Here is an 18,347-nt window from a genome sequence, read left to right as displayed (position 1 = left end):
TTCAGAGTTTCAGGTCCAGCTGCACTCCAGCCCAGTGGCCTAGGAGGTCTCCTGGTGACCAGGATATAACCAGGATTTGCCTGCAGCTGCCTCCTCTGAACCGGACACTGGGATTATTAGTCCATCCTGTTCCGGCTTGGCTCCACCCTTGGGCAGGGGGAACAGGCCCCCCAGTTCTATTCTACCCTCCCTCTCTCCTTCCCATCTTCAAGGAGACTTTCAGTGTTCAGATGCCTTGGGAGCCTCAGAAATGCCACAGGTGACCAGATGGGCCCCCAACTACCTCATACCAACACCCTCAAAACACTGACCCTGCTGAAGGAAGGGTTTACTTTTTCAGGTTGTCTCCACACACTTGGGGGCTCCAACCATTCTGCTCTCCCTGTGCAGTTGGCCTGAGAGGGAGCAGGCAAAGAAAAGAGCACAGAGAACAACATAATAAAAGCAGTGGTTTCTTTTATTTCATGTATGTTTTGCCTGTGTATATGCACGTTTGCTACGTGAGTGCCTGGTGCTGCTGAGGTCAGAAGGCTTTGGATCCCCCGGGAACTTAGAGTTATGCATGGTTGTGAGCCACGCTTAAACCTATGTCCTCGGCAAGAGTAACAAGGGTTCTAAACCACGGAGCCACCTCTCCAGCCTGCAGTTTCTGAAGGCTGGGGAGACCCTCCCACACCTGTAATTTCCAAACCCTTACTGAGTCCCATCTGTGCACCTCTGGGAAGTCCCTAAAGTTTTTTTTCTGGTAAGAAAACAGACGCCCAGAAAGGGAAGGTATTTTTGACTTGTGGTAGTGCTTGAAAGTGTAGAAAAGCCAGGGGCTCAAAATGTCCAGCTGTCCACACACACACACACACACACCATGTACCTGCATACTGGGAGGGGTGTGATGGGGCCTGTTTCCACGGAGAGTTGGCCTCTGAAGGGATGCAGGAGGTAGGCCCAATCTGGTTCTGAGCAGCTGGTACCCAGGGGCACGAGGCTGGGGATAAAAATCTATCCTCGTGAAGAGCCTTGGACAGACTGACCTCCAGGTGGATTCAGGCCTCAGTGTGAGGCAGTGCTATCCTCTCTGGTCTCCTCTAGCAGCACTGCCCAAGTCCAAGCCTCAGGTCATCCCAAAGGTGACCTGGGCTAGGGCACCATGCTTCTTCCTGCCCTTCTGTTTGGGATGCTATGGGCTCTGGCTAATGGGTAAGCAGCTCCTGGGGGGCGGGGGGTCTCCCAATGAGGTCCCCTTGCCTGCCTCTCCCTGGGCACCCTCTGGGATGCCAGACTCTTCTTTCAGCCCTTTTCTATCCACCCTTAACTTCCTCCTCCTTTCAAGTACCTCTCCCAGCAGTCATTGGGGCTTGGATTTGTAGCACAGTGCTTCTTGGTGACAGAGGGCACAGTGCTGGGTAGCTGTGCTCTCCTGTTCCTGGACAGGCACTGGTGTGAGCAGACAGAGACTGTCCACGCGGAAGAGGAAGTAACTCCTCGTCAGGAGGACCTAGTACCCTGCACCAGCTTATACCATTATATCAGCCTAGGCTGGCGGCTGGACCTCCCCTGGAGTGGCCGTGTGGGGCTCACCAGGCCCCCAGCACTTGGGCTCTGTGCCATCTACAAGTGAGTGAGGGTCAGAACCTGGGCTGTCTGCTGGGCAGGAAAGGAAAGTGTGACAGGGCAGGATATCCTGAGAGTGGGGGAGGACCCGGGAGGAACTGGTGCATGCAGCAGGCATTGGGGAAACAGGTTCTGGCTGGATTCGAGCAAGGGTGGAGAGAGATGGTGTGGGTGGGTGAGAGGGCACCACGCTGGGCACAGCATGGCAGGGAGAGAGAGGCGGGACACTTGTCCCTTCTGCCCCAGGCTGCTGCCCAGCACTTATTCTTACTTTGCACTTGAAGAAATGAAGGGCAGAAAGGGAGAATTCCTTGATAAAAAAAAAAAGACCTTGGAGTAGGTGACGGGACCTAAGGTCCTAGGTCTTGGCTGAATATTAACATCTCTTCCTGCTTCCCCCTCCCCTCTCTGCCCACCCCCCGCCCCCACCCCCGGTCTGGTGAGACAGACCTCCAAAAACCAGGCCTGCTACTTGGAACCGGACAGTGAGGGCTTGCTGTCCAGGATGGGGAGGTGCTCACTGTACAGACGGTAAGTTTCCAAGCAGGATGGGTGAGCGGCACCTTCTGCGGTAGTGGCTGTGAAAAGGAGCCCATTTCTGATGTAGCAGAGGTGACAGACTGCCCAAGGACACAGCAGGTCTGGTTGGGCTCCCTTGGCCATCCAAATAATAACAAGCTCTTCTACTATAGCCCTTGCAGGAGCCAGCCCTAAAGGCCACTGCTTTGTCACATGGCAGTGCCGACCTCTAGCAGGCTCAGCTAATTCTTCGATGGAAAGCCTGGAGGAATGCTGTGCCCAACCCTGGGGACACAGCTGGTGGGACAGCCGCTCCCAGATGTGTCTCAGCTGTTCTGGTCAGCAACACTCAGGTGGGTCTGTAGTCTTCAATCCTGGAGACTGATCTAGACCCTTACCCTCACCCTTCCTTGCCCTTAAATTTCTAGGCCTTTCTACCAGGACCTCCTGTGGTCCCTCCAGAGGGACCATGCCCTGCCCTCGTACCTCCTGTTGTGACAGGAACTGTGCCCTCTCCTGTCCCTGCATTTAGAGGCTCAGACATGACTTATCTTGTTCAGGCAATGCTTCCTCTGAGTCCCTCCTGCAGCCTCTGGGAGGGGCTGTAGGCCAGCTCTGGAGCCAGCGCCAGCGTCCCTCAGCCATCTGTGCCACCTGGTCTGGATTCCACTACCAAACCTTTGACGGGCGTCACTACCACTTCCTGGGCCAATGTACCTACTTGCTAGCTGGTGCTATGGATTCCACCTGGACCGTCTACCTTAGGCCTAGGGTCCACTGTCCCCAGCCTGGGCATTGTTGGCTGGTGAGGGAGAGAGAGATGACCCCAGGGAAGGTCTGGACTTGGGGGGGTGGGGTGCAGCGGGGAGAGTTACGCATCTGGTCCATTACTCTTTCTCTCAGGTTCAAGTGATGATGGGGCCTGAGGAGGTTTTGATCAAAGATGGAGAAGTCTCTGTGAAGGGCCACCCAGTACCTGTAGGGGAGCCTCGGCTGCTCCATGGTGAGGATGGTGTGCCCACTCCTGAGGGAAGAGTGGCAGGCTTGCTGCAGCCCTCTGAGGACCGCTGAAAAGCTTTTGAAAATTAGGGCTCAGAAAGGCATAAACCTGCCTCACCCGCTCCCTAATGCCTCCAGCTGTGACTTGGGAAAAGTCACTCTGTTTAACTGCCTTGAGCCTCAGTTTCCCCACCTGCCTCATGAGAGTATAATCATGGCTGGGATAGGAGGTTGGGTCCAAGTGTGCACGTGTCTGTATGGTATGTGTGAATGGACAGAGTGTATGATGTGTCGTGTGTATGCATTGTCTGTGTGGAAGTGTGGTATGAGTGTCTGGATGCTGTGAGGGATGTGGTTTATGTTGTGTGTTGTGGTGCATGGAATGTGTATATGGTATGTGTGTTACATGTTTATATGTAGTATGGGTGGAATGTGGTGTGTGTGTGTGTGTGTGTGTGTGTGTGTTGTAGCTTACTCTCAAGATAGCAGCCACTGCAGGAAAACCACAGTGCCCAGGTTGTAAATTGATGTGAATTCTTTCCCTAGGTAGTTTAGGCCCTGCTGTGAGGAGATGGGTGTGGCCCTTGAGACTGAATGACCCTATCCTCTTCCCAGGGATGAGCCTGCAGTGGCAGGGGGACTGGCTGGTGCTCTCTGGGGGCCTGGGGGTTGTTGTGAGCCTGGACATGTCCAGTTCCATTTCCATCTCCGTGGACTATGAGTTCTGGGGACGGACGCGGGGCCTCTGTGGGCTTTATAATGGCCGGCCAGAGGGTATGTGAGGTGACTCTTGGTGTGGCTGGTGGAGGGAGGAAGGGAGGGGGGGAGGGAGGGAGGGAGGGAGGGAGAGAGGGAGGGAAGGAAGAAGAGAAGGAAGACATAGGGCTCCAGGTCTAGCAATGGCCCTAACCTTCCTCAGATGACTTTGTGGAGCCAGGAGGGGGACTGGCTATGCTAGCTGCTACCTTTGGGAATTCCTGGAGGATCCCAGGTTATGAGGTGAGACTGTCTCCTGCCAACCCACACCCACTATTTTCCTGGGGTCCTCAAGGAGAATGCACTGGTTCTGGTCCCACGGGGAGCCTGGAAACTGCTGCGTGATGGATGACTACCCAGCCCTCCCTCATATGACCATTGAGCAGCTCTGTCTGGGCTGGCTGTGGCCCTGGCTCCTCTTTCTCTGGGCCGGGCTTGTTATTTTGCTGCCATCTGCAGCCCTGAATGTGGTCTAGTGGGCATGACAGTTGGGTCTTGAGGCAACTCTGAGGACAGAAATCACCTTCCTGTTTTCCTGGCTAATGTCCTTCATCGTTGCTTCCTGGCCTGGCGCTCTCCTCAGCCTGGGTGTCTGGATGCAGTGGAGGTGGCCCGGGGCTGTGAGGGCCTCCTGGAAAGTACACAAACCAGCTTGGAAGCTGGTAGGCTTCAAGCTCAAGCCCAGGACATGTGCCACCAACTTCTGGAGAATCCATTCTGGCAGTGTCACGGACAGGTATGGGTGGGATAGAGGTGGTGACCAGCTCCAGAGGGGAACACTTTGTAGGGTGCTTGAGAGGTGGCGGTTGGGTGTGCCCTGGGTCATTGGTCAAGACACGCTTTCCTTGACTTTGGTTTTACTTTGGAGAACAAGATGGCTGCTCTTGTGACTGTTGAGGCTTCTTCCAGCATTTACTATGTTTGGTTTCACATTGAGATGTGAAGAAAGAGGAGAAAGATGTTGGTGAGGAAAGGCATACTGGCTGAGGATGTCCCTTCCCTACAGGTTCCCCCAGATGAGTACCATGAGACCTGCCTCTTTGCCTACTGTGTTGGAGCCACAGCAGGCAGTGGCCCAGAGAGGCAACTGGAAGCTGTGTGTGCCACCTTTGCCAACTATGCCCAGGCCTGTGCCAGGCAGGGCATCTATGTGCACTGGAGGAAACCTGGCTTCTGTGGTATGCTGGGTCTGCTTACTCTAAGCTAACCAAGATCCTTGAGTACACTGAGGGGCTGTCTCCCATGGCCTGTTGGATTTGCAAGGCCAACCTCTCATGAACCATTTTTTGTTTGTTTGTTTGTTTGTTTCCACAGAACGCTCATGTCCAGGGGGTCAGCTCTACTCTGATTGTGTCTCTTCCTGCCCACCCAGCTGTTCAGCAGTAGCCCAGGGAGAGGAGGGGCCTTGTGGGAAAGAATGTGTGAGTGGCTGTGAGTGCCCGACCGGCCTCTTCTGGGATGGTGCCCTCTGTGTGCCTGCTGCCCGTTGTCCCTGCTACCACCGGCGCCAGCGCTACGCCCCTGGTGACACTGTGAACCAGCAGTGCAACCCTTGGTGGGTCTTTGGGCTCTGCTGGGCCATGCCCTGATATTTTTCTCTGTGCTGCCCCTGAGATCTCCCCCTCCCAGATAACCAGCCCATTCTGGGGCTTCCCACCCAATGACCTGTGACATTTTCTGGCATGACTATCCAGTTCCAATGGTGGTGGGGGTTCCTGGGGGAGAGAAAGAACCAATAGACTGGGAGTGGGTCATATCCAGCTCCACGGATGCCACAGTGCACTGTCCCCACCCCCTATGCCTTTAGTGTGTGCCAGGATGGCCGCTGGCACTGTGCCCAGGCCCTGTGCCCTGCTGAGTGTGCAGTGGGAGGTGACGGGCATTACGTCACCTTTGATGGGCGGAGCTTCTCCTTCAGGGGCAGTCCTGGCTGCCACTACAGCCTGGTGCAGGTGAGCAGAGATAGTATTTCAGGAAGGGGGTTTTGTCAGAGTCGGGGGGGGGGGGGGCCCTCACAGGGGAGTCCTGAGGGGAGATGACTGCAAACAAGTCATTAAAGTTGTAAGAGGAACATATAGCCCCTTGCGAGGAGAGGTGGACAGCAGCACTGGCAGGAGAATGGCTGCCTCTGCCCTTCCCCCACACGATCCTTTCTAGTCCCCACCTCTCCTAACTGGCCACCCTAGTCTAGAGCCACAGAGCCAAACCTATCTTCATAGTCCCTTTTATAGATATAACATACTGGGCTTGTCACAGGCAGGAGAAAGAAGGGGCCGCCATCAATAAAGTTGAGGTTTCCCGAGTTCAGCATACACTGTGTTTTTTTTTTTTCCATCCTTCTAAGGACTGATTGGTGATCTCTCAATGGGTTAGTCTGGTTAGTGTTGGACCGTTGCAATTTCTTTACTTATCCCTCCTTGCCTGGGTAGCAGTGGGGTGAGGAAATCAGGAGAGAGGTGGGTTAACAAGCTGGTGTCTTATCCAGGGCAGCTGTCTCCCCAGTCTTCCTGGCCAAAGATGCATGAGGTGTACACACACAGATGGAGGGTAGATGCCAGCGCACAGATTACACACACACACACACACACACACACACACACACAGTCACACAAACCTCCCCATATGCATTCACACCCATTCACCCATGTCAGACCCTGGTGAGGCCTCACAGAATCCGTCTAGTTAGCCGCTGTGCAGGGTGGGAGCTGAAACTGAGGCTTCCTCGGGGGTCCTCCACACACCCCTCCCACCCTGTGTCTCCCAGGACTCTGTCAAAGGCCAGCGGTTGGTTGTGTTGGAACATGGGTCCTGTGACACCGGAAGCTGCCTTCATGCCCTCTCTGTCTTCCTGGGGAACACCCACATTCAGCTCAGATCCTCAGGTAACTTCTTGTCTAGTGCAGAGGAGGAGACAGCTCTACAGTCTACCTCTTTGGGTTGCCGACCAGGCCTGTTGTCCACTGTCCTTACTCTGCGAACTCAAGCCTACCCTGTGCCTGCTCTCCACACTCCTGTCTTCGTATTCCAATAAACATCCCTTTTATATTCCTGTGCCTGCATGTTCTGCCTGCGTCGTCTCATGCTTCCATCCCAGGAGCAGATGCACTAACGATTTCAAGGATATTTTCCAAGACCTCTTCTGCTGGTCTTCAGGCATAACTACAAGTCACACAGTTCTGAGCAGGCTTTGGTCATGAGCAGACAGCTAACTGCTCCTCTCAGCAACAGTCCCTCCAACTCTGCCAAGCCCAGGCCGGCTGCCGGCTCTTTACCCAACACCTGCCACGTACTGACCACACAGAGGGATATAAAAAAAAAAGCATGATGATGTGGGTTCCTGTGCTGTGGAAGGGCGGCCTCTGGTAGGACAAGTGGCCTCTAGGGATCGCTCTTGTTGCTCGCACATCCCACATCCCAGAGGTCCTCCCATCTGCTTGCCAAGTCTTTTCCCCTCCTGTAGGCCCATCCTCCTCCCATGGGTTTCCCACCACATGACCAGGCCTCTCTTCCAGGAGCTGTGCTGGTAGCCGGTCGAGACGTTGACTTGCCCTGGATTGGTGCTGAGGGCTCCAATGTTTCCCGCGCCTCATCTACATTCTTGCTATTGAGTTGGCCTGGGGCCTGGGTTCTCTGGGGAGTGGCTGACCCTGCAGTATACATCACCCTGGACCCCCGTCACGCCTATCAGGTACGCTGGGAGGCCAGCGAGCGTCTGGGCTAGGCTAGGTGAGATGGCATTTCACGTTTACGGGTCTTCCGTGGCTCAGGTGCAGGGTCTGTGTGGCACCTTTACCCGGAAGCAGCAGGATGACTTTCTGACGCCTGCTGGAGATGTAGAGACCAGTGTCACCGCTTTTGCCAACAAGTTCCAAGTGCCAGGCGATGGAAGGTGCCCCTTGGCGGACACCGGCCCATTGTTCTCCTGCGGCACTTACTCCCAGCGCCTCGCTTTCGCAGAGGCAGCCTGTGCCGTCCTTCATAGCCCCACCTTTCAGGTATGAGGGTGCCCTTCTCTTCTGCCCATAAGATCGAGAATCCAAAAAATGCAAGAAAGAGTTCAAGGGCACAGGGAGGCAGCAGTGGGCTCCCAGGGGAACGGAACCCATGAAGAGAAAGCTATTCCTTTTCCTTTTTTGCCCCAAGGAGTGTAACGGACTAGTAGACCGGGAACCATTCCGGCTGCGGTGCTTGGAAGCTGTGTGTGGCTGTGCCCCTGGCAGGGACTGCCTATGCTCTGTGCTCTCCGCGTATGCTCGCCACTGTGCCCAGGAGGGTGTCCTGCTACGATGGAGGACCGAGACCCTGTGCCGTGAGTCTCCCCCGCTCAGCCAACCTTACCCTAGGCCCCTCACCTCTCTCTCCCTAGTGCCCCACCATCACCGTTAGGGGGAGCTGGAGGGGTCAGCAGCTCCTTCCCTACGGGACTATCGCTGAGCTCTTTCTCCTGTAGAGAGGTACAGGGACTTGAGGTCCAGACAGGGTGGCTAGGCTTCTGACTTGCATATTTACTCCTGTGCCCAGCTGTCCTGTGTCCCGGTGGCCAAGAGTACCAGGAGTGTGCCCCAGTGTGTGGTCATCACTGTGGGGAGCCAGAAGAGTGTAAAGAGCTTGGCAGTTGTGTGGCTGGTTGTAATTGTCCCCCAGGATTGCTGTGGGACCTTGAGGGCCAGTGTGTCCCTCCCAGCATGTGCCACTGTCAGCTTGGAGGCCGTCGTTACACCTTAGGCACCAGCACCACTACGAAAGAGTGCAGCCGCTGGTAAGAACTGCCACCCTTGAGTAAAGAGGGGGGCTTTTGAGAGAAGGGCTGGCTGTGCTGCTGCATGGTCACAGGGAGGTTCCCCGGGGCATGGCGGGGTGCTGGGGCACGGTCAGCTTCAGCTCTATCATGTTCACTGCTTATTGTATTGGGTTTTTTGTTTTTGTTTTTGTTTGGTTTTTTGTTTTTGTTTTTGTTTTTCGAGATAGGGTTTCTCTGTGTAGCCTTGACTGTCCTGGACTCGCTCTGTAGACCAGGCTGGCCTCGAACTCACAGCGATCCACCTGCTGGGATTAAAGGCGTGTGTGGCTGCCGCCACCACCACACCTCCCCCCGCCCCAGTCCCCCGGCTTTGCTTACTGTATTGATCCCTACTTGGTGCACGAGGAGGAAAGTAAGGCTCAGCTAGGTAGACCGTTTGGTACTGAGAAGGCGAGATGAGATCTGTTCCTCAGGAGGCGGGGACAGGCTCCAGGGCACTTCCAGGGGCCCCCTCTGCTGCTTTGGACAAGAGGCAACTTAAGGGAGGAAATGATTATTTTAGCTCATGGTGCAAGAGAGTAACTGTGCATCCTGATGGAGGCGCGTCGTGGCAGCAGGAGGTAACTGGTCGTATTGCATCCTTAGGAGGCAGGAAGAGATGAGCACTGGTGTGCGGACCACTTCCTTCTTTTCTATTAGCCCAGGGCCTCAGGCCATGGACTGGTGCTGTCCACAGTCAGGGTGGGTCTTTACGCCTCGATTAACCCAATCAAAAAAAGTCTGTCGTGAATAGGCCCGGAGATTAGTCTCCTAGGTGATTCTAGATCTCATCAAATTGATGTCAAGATTAGTCATCACATCAGGGGAGTCACTATCTGCACCCCATTCTAGAGTTCCAAGGCTAGCCCCCACTAGAGCCAGACAGAAGGGGTACTGTAGATCCCAGGCATGTGGGCTTCCTGAACAGCTTGCCCTCCTATGCTGGAGGCTGTGGTGTTGGAATTTGAGCTGTTCGGGTCTCTAACCTTGGGGCTGGGGATCCTGCAGGGGTCCTCAGTATCTAGGTTCCTGAAAGTCCCTGTGGCAGACTATGGGCTAGGATAGCCAGATGAACCTATGCTGGGCCTGGCTCTTCCATCTCTCTCCCTCTACAGTGTCTGCCAGGAGAGGGGCCTTTGGAACTGCACAGCTCTCCACTGTCCCCCAAAGCGGGCACTTTGCCCGCAGGAACTCATCTATGCCCCTGGTGCCTGCCTTCTCACCTGTGACAGCCACGGTGCCAATTATTCCTGTCTGGCTGGAAACACAGATGGCTGTGTTTGTCCCCCTGGCACCGTGCTGCTGGTGAGGCTGGGAAGGGGACCCGTGGGGGCAACAAAGTGGCTCTCCATACACAGGGGGTCCTGCCCTGGCCTCTAGCTGTCCAAGACAGTGTTTTCACCTTTCACCCAGGACCAGCGCTGTGTGCCTCCGCATCTTTGTCCCTGCCGTCACAATGGGCAGTGGTACCCACCCAAGGCCACCATCCAGGAAGACTGCAACACTTGGTATGTCCAGTGCCTGTCACCTGTTACTGTGTGACCTCGTGACTCCCAGGCATCGTGCCTCTTTTCACTAAAAGCGGTTGAAATGGTAGATGAGGCAGGACATCCCAAGTGGCCTGGACACTGGGAACCCTCCAGAATCCTTCACACTCAGGATTATATCCCTGTTGTTGACGGCTCTGTCCTGTCTCTTGCCCACAGTGTGTGCCAGGGCCAGCGGTGGCACTGCACAGGTCAGCGGTGCAGCGGATGGTGCCAGGCATCCGGCGCCCCCCACTATGTGACATTCGATGGGCTGGCCCTTACCTTTCCTGGGGCCTGCGAGTACCTGCTGGTGAGAGAGGCTGGTGGCCGCTTCAGTGTCTCCATCCAGAACCTGCCTTGTGGGTCCAGTGGCCTCACGTGTACCAAGGCATTGGTTGTGCAGCTGGACAGCACTGTTGTGCGCATGCTCAGAGGTAGCTGTGACCTATCAAGGATGGCTGTGATACTGCCAGAGGGTGTGGGGGTGGGGGGCGGCGGAGGGGCATAGCAGTGTCGCATCACAGCTCCTCAGCATGGCTAGGGCCCAGGGTTCCTGTCCTGGGTTTGGTTGTCCTTATGGTGGGGTTGGTTGGAGCCAGAACTCCGGAAGGCTGTGAAATCAAGACCCAGAGACATCTTCTAATGACCCGCCCAAGCAAAAGAAAGTTTGGGAGAGTAGCTGGGAGGATTGCTTCAGGACCAGGCTAAGTTTAATACCCTCCCTTCTTCTTCAGGTCAGGCAGTCACAGTGAATGGAGCTAGCATAAAGCTCCCCAAAGTCTACACAGGCCCCGGGCTGAGCCTGCACCATGCTGGCCTCTTCCTGCTGCTGACAACACGCTTGGGTCTCACTCTGCTCTGGGACGGAGGTCAGGCTTTGTCCTCGTCCCCTTAGCCCACACCAGGCCTTCGCGCTGGTGGCTAGATTCCCCCAGACCCTTCTTCCTGGTACCTGCCAAGCTCTGAGGTCGAGGCTGACCCTTGACAGCCCACTGGACCGATTTCCAGTCACACAGCCAGGATCTCTGCTGTCTCCCATACGGCCACCTCTGCCCAGTGGCCACCCCTGTCTCACAACCCTTGAAAGTGGGTGAAGTGTCCATATTGTATTTTCATAGCTGTTTTTTTTTCTTCACTTTACAAGCGTGACCACACCACCAAAGAAACAGAAGATACCAAGTTTTAGGAAAAGATGACAATAGGCCAGCTGACATCTCACTACCCAAACATAAGCGGTCCACGGTTTAGAACTATAACTGTTAGTGAGAATTGAGGGAAACCAAAACAACCCTGTGTGGACTTGGTCCCCATGGGTTAGTTGAGAGCTTCTTGCCACAGAAGGACCTCTCAGTCCATCCTGAAGCCAATTCCCACCTGAATGAGGCCTGTAGAGGACTTTTGCTGTCTCTCAACCTAGTGTCAGTCAGGAAACTAGGTGGCTTCCAGATGTTGGTCTTTTCAGTTCTCTCCAGAAAAGGGAATCAGCCGCTGTTGGGTGGGGGCACCTATGCAGGAGCTCCTATCCCCATGTGTCTTTCTGCCCCAGCCTGGCTGAGGGCCCTGGAAGTCACTTTTCAAAAAATTGCTACCAGGCACCCGGGTCCTGGTACAGCTATCTCCCCATTTCCATGGTCGCGTGGCTGGGCTGTGTGGAAACTTTGATGGTGATGCCAGCAATGACCTGCGGAGCCGCCAAGGAGTCCTGGAGCCCACAGCAGAGCTGACTGCCCATTCCTGGCGCCTCAATCCCCTGTGCCCTGAGCCAGGAGACCTGCCACACCCCTGTACAGTGAGTAGGCAGCCCGAAGGAAAGTAGGGGTGTAAAAGCAGAGAGACAGGGACAGAGACAGACAGACAGAGACAGAGACAGGGAGAGGGAGAGGGAGAGGGAGAGACAAATGGAGAAAGACAGAGAGAGAGAGAGAGAGAGAGAGAGAGAGAGAGAGAGAGAGAATGAGGAGGAGGAGGAGGAGGAGGAGGAGGAGAAAAATAGAGAGGCCCACAGAAACACCCTGTGTTGCAGGTGAATGCCCATCGGGCAACCTGGGCCCGGGCCCGCTGCGAGGTGATATTGGAGCCAATCTTTGCCCCGTGCCACACAGAGGTGCCCCCGCAGCAGCACTACGAGTGGTGTGTGCACGACGCCTGCGGGTAAGAAGGCAAGGAGTGGATGCAATGGGCACGCTGAGGTGTGGGGGCGGGGTGGGGCATATGATCAGCCGATGGCTCCACCCCACAGCTGTGACACAGGGGGTGACTGTGAGTGCCTCTGCTCAGCCATTGCCACCTACGCCGATGAGTGTGCCCGGCACAGACATCCTGTGCGTTGGCGCAGCCAGGATCTCTGCCGTGAGTGTGTCCCGTTCCCTCAATCCCGCCATGTGTTCGGGGCCCCTTGAAAGGTGCTGCTCCTATCCCAGCAGCTGACCATTTAGTCACTCAAGTTCATACAAGAGCTGGGTGCTCCCTCTGTCGCTAAGATGCTTTCCTTCATGGACCAAACATGAGAATGGCTGACACACGTCCTTCATCTTCCTTTGGGAGGGTCTTGATCGAGGTCTCCGGCATGGCATCCTGTGCTTCCCTTGGGTGTCAACTGAGGCTGGCTCACCTGCGCCATTGCTTCCTGATGCTCCTGGGCCTCGGTGAGCAGAGCCTCTCCCCCACACAGCCCTCCAGTGTGAAGGAGGTCAGGTATATGAAGCCTGTGGCTCTGCATGCCCCGCTACCTGCCGTGAGCATCATCCTGAGTCCAGATGGCACTGCCAGGCCATCGCTTGTGTGGAAGGCTGCTTCTGCCCCGAGGGGACACTGCTGCACGGTGTGTTGTTGGGGGAGAGGACAGTAAGACTGGGCGGAGGCCACAGTGCTGCCTGAGCCTCCTTTGTTCTGAATTGCACACGCTCTGTGCTCTCAGGTGGAGCCTGTGTGGAGCTGGCTGCCTGTCCCTGTGAGTTAGGGGGCAGCTTCTTCCCACCAGGGACTGTGCTGCAAAAGGACTGTGGAAACTGGTGAGTGAGTGGGAGGCCCAGGAGAAGCCTGTGCTCGTGGGCTGAACAAGCTGACCTGTGGCTAATGCCAGTCACCCCCGTGTGCTCAGCACGTGTCAGGAAAGTCAGTGGCATTGTGGAGGTGACGATGTCCCATGTGAGGAGACAGAACCTGGCTGTACAGCAGGAGAGGCTCTGTGCAGAGAGAGCGGGCACTGTGTGCCACTTGAGTGGCTTTGTGACAACCAGGATGACTGTAGTGATGGCTCAGATGAGGAAGGTGAGTGTGTTTTCACCTGTGTGTGTGTGTGTGTGTGTGTGTGTGTGTGTGTGTGTGTGGCAGTGACAGGGACCGGTAACCAAGGTTACTGAAACTGCAGCATCTGTCCCCAGGGTGGCGCCCTAAGCTTCCCTTGCCAGGTGCTGTGACTCAGGTGATGGGTGGGAACTGAGGGATGGGGAGGGTGCTCGGGGTCTTCGGCAACACAACATCCTAAACCTGCTCGCTTGTCCCACACCAGGCTGTGCCACCTCAGGCTGTGGGGAGGGGCAGATGTCTTGCCAGTCTGGCCACTGCCTGCCCCTGTCCCTGCTCTGTGATGGGCAGGATGACTGTGGAGATGGCACAGATGAGCAGGGGTGCCCGTGTCCTCACGGCTCTCTGGCCTGTGCTGATGGTCGCTGCCTGCCCCCTGCCCTGCTGTGTAATGGGCATCCCGACTGTCTGGATGCTGCAGATGAAGAGTCCTGCCTGGGTGAGGAATCTCTGCCCTACCTTGAGCCCACTAGGCACCCCCCCAACCCACACACAAGGGTCCAGTCTCTGAAGGCCCCTGTGTATCTACCCTCTCCTATGCCAGGCCTCCACTCGTGAAGGTGATACCTGTGAATGGCCGAGTGGAGGTACCCCCAAAAGAGATAGAATAAGGGGCAATCTTAGGGGCTGGATTGCTCAGTGGTTAGTTGCTGCTCTTCCAGAAGACCTGAAATCAGCTCCCAGCACCCACATTGGGCCTCTCACAACCACCTATAACTCCAGATTTAGGGCTTCTGACATGCTCTTCTGACCTCCACAGGCACCTGCACACATGTGTACATTCACACACACATAGACACATACATTTTTTTGTTATGTATACAGTGCTTTGTCTGCATGTACACCTACAGGCCAGAAGATGGCACCAGATCTCATTATAGATGGTTGTGAGCCACCATGTGGTTGCTGGGAATTGAACTGAGGATCTCTGGAAGAGCAGTCAGACCTCTTAACCACTGAGCCATCTCTCCAGCCCCACCCCCCAACCCCCTTTTTAAAAAGTCTTAAAAGGGAGTATGTCCCAGGACCACCTCCTCTCCCCTACTGCAGGGCAGGTGAGGTGCATCGCTGGAGAGGTCTCTTGTGTTGACGACACTTGCATTAGGACCATCCAGCTGTGCGATGGAGTTTGGGACTGCCCAGATGGAGCTGATGAGGGGCCCGGTCACTGCCCTCCACCTTCTCTGCCTACTCCCCCTCTTGACATTGGGCAGAACCCTTCCACCAGCTCCCCAGATACAGCACCGAGTCCTGTGGGTAGTGCTAGTCCTGGTGAGTCTCTGGGAGTAAATAGGGTGAGGAAGCTGGGCGCCTGAGCTGCACAGGAAGGGGACCAGTGAGTATCTCAGAGGGAAGCATTTAGGTCAAACTCTGGGCCTGGGAGCTCTGGAACGAAGCGGTTGGTGTTTGGAAGAGATAGCATGCCCAGGGCTACTTCCTGGTGTTAAGGGGCCTCCCTCTGAATGAGAGAAGGAGGACCTAACAGACATTCAGGGACCAGGGGAAAGCTTGTGGAAAACAAAACAGCTGCCGAACGCAAGAGAGGGTGGGACTTAGGGGAGAAGCATGTTCAGGTAAGAGTCAGGGGTAGTGGCTCCAGAGGGCAGCCCCAGAGAGGCTTGTATGGGTGAGCTGGACCTGCAGAGCCAAGAGTCCAGCCCAGCTGGTCTAACCAACATATCCCCCGCAGCGTTCCCCTGTGGCCTCTCTGAGTTCCGGTGCAGTAGTGGAGAATGCACCCCACGGGGCTGGCGCTGCGACCAGGAGGAAGACTGCCCAGACGGCAGCGATGAGCTTGACTGTGGTGGGCAGCCCTGCCTGCTGTCCCAGGTGCCCTGTGCCCACAGCCCGCACTGTGTGTCCCCAGGACAGTTGTGTGATGGTGTGACACAGTGCCCCGATGGTTCAGATGAGGACCCCAGTGCTTGCGGTAAGAGTCACATACTTCGCTCTGTACAGGTCTCTTCTGCTGGGAGCCTAGCAGACTAAGGCCTGGCTCTTCCCTAGTACCTGTCGCTATTGCCTCTTGCTACGTCAGGCTGGTACTCAGCTAGACTGTGACTGGAGATGTCAGAGGCTGAGCTGTAGTGAGAATTCTGGAATTTTGGTTTCTTTTAACACATTTTTCTTTTTTTTTTTTTCAAAATATTTTTTTTATTAATTTATTCTTGTTACATCTCAACAGTCATCCTATCCCTTGTATCCTCCCATTCTTCCCTCCCTCCCATTTTCTCCTTACTCCCCTCCCCTATGACTGTGCCTGAGGGGGACCTCCTCCCCCTGTATATGCTCATAGGGTATCAAGTCTCTTCTTGTAGCCTGATATCCTTCCTCTGAGTGCCACCAGGTCTTCCCCTCCAGGGGACATGGCCAAATATGAGGCACCAGAATACATGTAAAAGTCAGACCCCACTCTCCACTCAACTGTGGAGAATGTCCATTGGCTAGATCTGGGTAGGGGTTTGAAGTTTACAGCCTGTATTGTCCTTGGCTGGTGCCATAGTTTGAGCGGGTACCCTGGGCCCAAATCTACCTATCATAATGTTCAACACATTTTTCTTAAAGGATTTATTTATTTTATTTATGTATTTATGCAACACCTACAGGCCAGAAGAGGGCACCAGATCTCATTATAGATGGTTGTGAGCCACCATGTGGTTGCTGGGAATTGAACTCAGGACTTTTGGAAGAGCAGATAATGCCCTTAACCTCTGAGCCCTTGATTTCTTTTAAAAGCACAGAAATATAATAAGAATGTGTTTGTTTTTTTTTAAATCCCAGGTATGGGGATAGGGGGCTGCTTTAGACTGCCTGTAGCAGCTGACGATGATTTGCCTCATGCTCCAGCAGAGGCGTGGTTTTACCAGCTGCGATTGTGTGACATTTGGAATTCTGGGAACTTTTCAGAGGGTGTATAAATGCTAGGGCCCCAAGAGGCGGGGTCGGTGGTGGTTGGTCATGTAGGGAGGTTGGTTGTGGTTTGCTGTGGTCAAAGAAGAAATAAAAAGGAAAGAAACTAGATTCAGGGATTTTCCTATTTCCTCTCTCTCTCTATCCTTGTTTCTCTCCTATCTAGTGTTGGGGGGGGGTGAAGTAGGGTCAGGGATAAAGATAGGAAAAATGATGAACCCACAAACTAGCAAAGACCAGCAACACCGAGTGATTATTTTTGTTTTGTTTCTTTGATCTTTACCATGGAATCTTCCTTAGAAGGTTTGTTGCTGTGGTTGTTTTCCCATAGGCCCAAGGGTGAGCAGAAAGGAGTCTCTGGTCTCCTCACATGTGGGCAAGAGGAAACAAGAGAGTGGGTGGTGGCAGAGGGCATGAGAGGGGAGCTCTGTTTGGAGGCTCCCCCCATCCACAGTTTCTCCCCACCTCACCTGAATGGAATTCTTTGTGCCCTAACAAATCATCACTTCATGCCCTGGCCACCTCACAAGAGAGGGCATTGAGCTGTCCACGGGCCCTGAATTTCTCCAGGACTCTTCTTCAACCCTTTTGATGTGAGACAGGGACGTGCCCCCCACCTGTGTTCCTCTAATGCCCCCCACCCGTGTTCTCCTCTAATGCCCTGGCCTTCCCTGCTGGCCCTTCTGTGGGGGTAGGATGGGGACGAGGGACAGGAGCATGACAGGATACTTCTTTTTGTTTGCTTTGCTTTTTGAGACAGGGTTTCTCTGTGTAGCCCTGGCTGTCGTGGAACTCGATCTGTAGACCAGGCTGGCCTCGAACTCAGGAATCTGCCTGCCTTTGCCTCTCTGAGGGCTGGGATTGAAGGCATGTGCCACCACCAACCCAGCTGATAGGACACTCCTTATCCATGGGTTCCACCCGGCTGCCCTCATGCCATGGCCTTTTCTCCTGTGGCTTGGCTCCCTGGCTGTGCCTGAATCCTAGGCAGCTCAGTGATGGGATCCCTGACTGTCCTCAGGACGAGGATGAGCTGCACTGTGCTATGAATACTGTTTTCTTGCCGTCTAGGAAACAGCTTCCATTCCTAGCTAACTGTTCTTTCTTCCCCAGAGGAGCTGTCAGCCTCAGGAGGCCCCAACAGGACAGGAGTTCCCTGCCCAGAATTCTCCTGCCAGAATGGCACCTGCATTGATTTCCTGCTGGTGAGAGTCTTGAGCAGGCATTGAGTAGGCTCAGATTTTGTGCCATTAGGCAGAAGCCTGAGCCTGTTGCTTTCCCAGGTGTGTGATGGGACTCCAGACTGTGAATCGGCAGGCGAAGCACAGCAGTCCCTGGATGAGCAGGGTTGTGGGGCCTGGGGCTCCTGGGGTCCATGGGAGCCATGCAGTCAGACCTGCGGGCCTGGTGTGCGGGGCCGGAATCGACACTGCTCTGCATCTAGTCTCCCAGTGTTACAGAACTGCCTGGGCCCACAGCACCAGTCACAGGCCTGCTTTACAGAGGCCTGCCCAGGTGAGGGAAGGGTCCTCTGGCAGGGGGAGTCAGGCAGCAGGTGGACTCCAGGTCCCCCCCTGGAGACAGAGGGGACAATAGATGTTGTTGAGTCCTAGCCCCACGTTAAAGCCCACACCCCAACACACACACACACACACACACACACACACACACACACACACACCATCTTGACCATCCCTTGCAGTGGATGGTGAATGGGGTTCCTGGTCTTCCTGGTCTCCATGTTCTGAATCCTGTGGGGGCACCATGACACGGTATCGGCAGTGCCACCCACCCAAGAACGGGGGCCAGGACTGTGCCCTGCTGCCTGGGAGCCTTCGGAGCACCCACCAGACCGGTGAGTAGGGGGGAAGGGGGGCACAAGTCAGGGCACAAGGAGGCATGATGAGACACTGAGAGGGGACAGTAGAGGAGGGGACCTC

At 55.1% G+C, this 18,347-nt stretch overlaps 1 protein-coding gene across 1 annotated transcript in view; it reads left to right on the top strand.

Moving 5' to 3' along the window:
* The first annotated feature begins 862 nt into the window (after positions 1 to 862).
* LOC311599964 (SCO-spondin-like) overlaps positions 863 to 18,347 on the top strand; it is a 57,429-nt gene continuing 39,944 nt past the window's right edge. The window contains exons 1-33 of the mRNA XM_084786109.1: positions 863 to 1,194; positions 1,429 to 1,611; positions 2,057 to 2,139; positions 2,301 to 2,480; positions 2,688 to 2,932; positions 3,031 to 3,130; positions 3,742 to 3,900; positions 4,046 to 4,125; positions 4,466 to 4,618; positions 4,889 to 5,060; positions 5,197 to 5,437; positions 5,690 to 5,834; positions 6,647 to 6,764; positions 7,395 to 7,570; positions 7,650 to 7,877; positions 8,026 to 8,191; positions 8,404 to 8,641; positions 9,778 to 9,967; positions 10,076 to 10,170; positions 10,369 to 10,625; positions 10,926 to 11,060; positions 11,784 to 11,980; positions 12,215 to 12,342; positions 12,431 to 12,540; positions 12,863 to 13,012; positions 13,109 to 13,202; positions 13,292 to 13,461; positions 13,703 to 13,936; positions 14,548 to 14,769; positions 15,188 to 15,427; positions 17,521 to 17,612; positions 17,691 to 17,922; positions 18,110 to 18,262. Coding sequence (XP_084642235.1) covers positions 1,145 to 1,194; positions 1,429 to 1,611; positions 2,057 to 2,139; positions 2,301 to 2,480; positions 2,688 to 2,932; positions 3,031 to 3,130; positions 3,742 to 3,900; positions 4,046 to 4,125; positions 4,466 to 4,618; positions 4,889 to 5,060; positions 5,197 to 5,437; positions 5,690 to 5,834; positions 6,647 to 6,764; positions 7,395 to 7,570; positions 7,650 to 7,877; positions 8,026 to 8,191; positions 8,404 to 8,641; positions 9,778 to 9,967; positions 10,076 to 10,170; positions 10,369 to 10,625; positions 10,926 to 11,060; positions 11,784 to 11,980; positions 12,215 to 12,342; positions 12,431 to 12,540; positions 12,863 to 13,012; positions 13,109 to 13,202; positions 13,292 to 13,461; positions 13,703 to 13,936; positions 14,548 to 14,769; positions 15,188 to 15,427; positions 17,521 to 17,612; positions 17,691 to 17,922; positions 18,110 to 18,262 — 5,416 coding nt within the window. The 5' untranslated portion in view covers positions 863 to 1,144. The remainder of the gene's footprint in view (positions 1,195 to 1,428; positions 1,612 to 2,056; positions 2,140 to 2,300; positions 2,481 to 2,687; positions 2,933 to 3,030; positions 3,131 to 3,741; positions 3,901 to 4,045; positions 4,126 to 4,465; positions 4,619 to 4,888; positions 5,061 to 5,196; positions 5,438 to 5,689; positions 5,835 to 6,646; positions 6,765 to 7,394; positions 7,571 to 7,649; positions 7,878 to 8,025; positions 8,192 to 8,403; positions 8,642 to 9,777; positions 9,968 to 10,075; positions 10,171 to 10,368; positions 10,626 to 10,925; positions 11,061 to 11,783; positions 11,981 to 12,214; positions 12,343 to 12,430; positions 12,541 to 12,862; positions 13,013 to 13,108; positions 13,203 to 13,291; positions 13,462 to 13,702; positions 13,937 to 14,547; positions 14,770 to 15,187; positions 15,428 to 17,520; positions 17,613 to 17,690; positions 17,923 to 18,109; positions 18,263 to 18,347) is intronic.

Source organism: Acomys minous (genome assembly GCF_964271855.1).
Source record: "Acomys minous genome assembly, chromosome: 6".
In the NCBI taxonomy this organism is placed as follows: Eukaryota; Metazoa; Chordata; class Mammalia; order Rodentia; family Muridae; genus Acomys; species Acomys minous.
The sequence above is the reverse complement of the archived record's forward strand: the minus strand, read 5'-3'. Positions and strand labels throughout refer to the sequence as shown.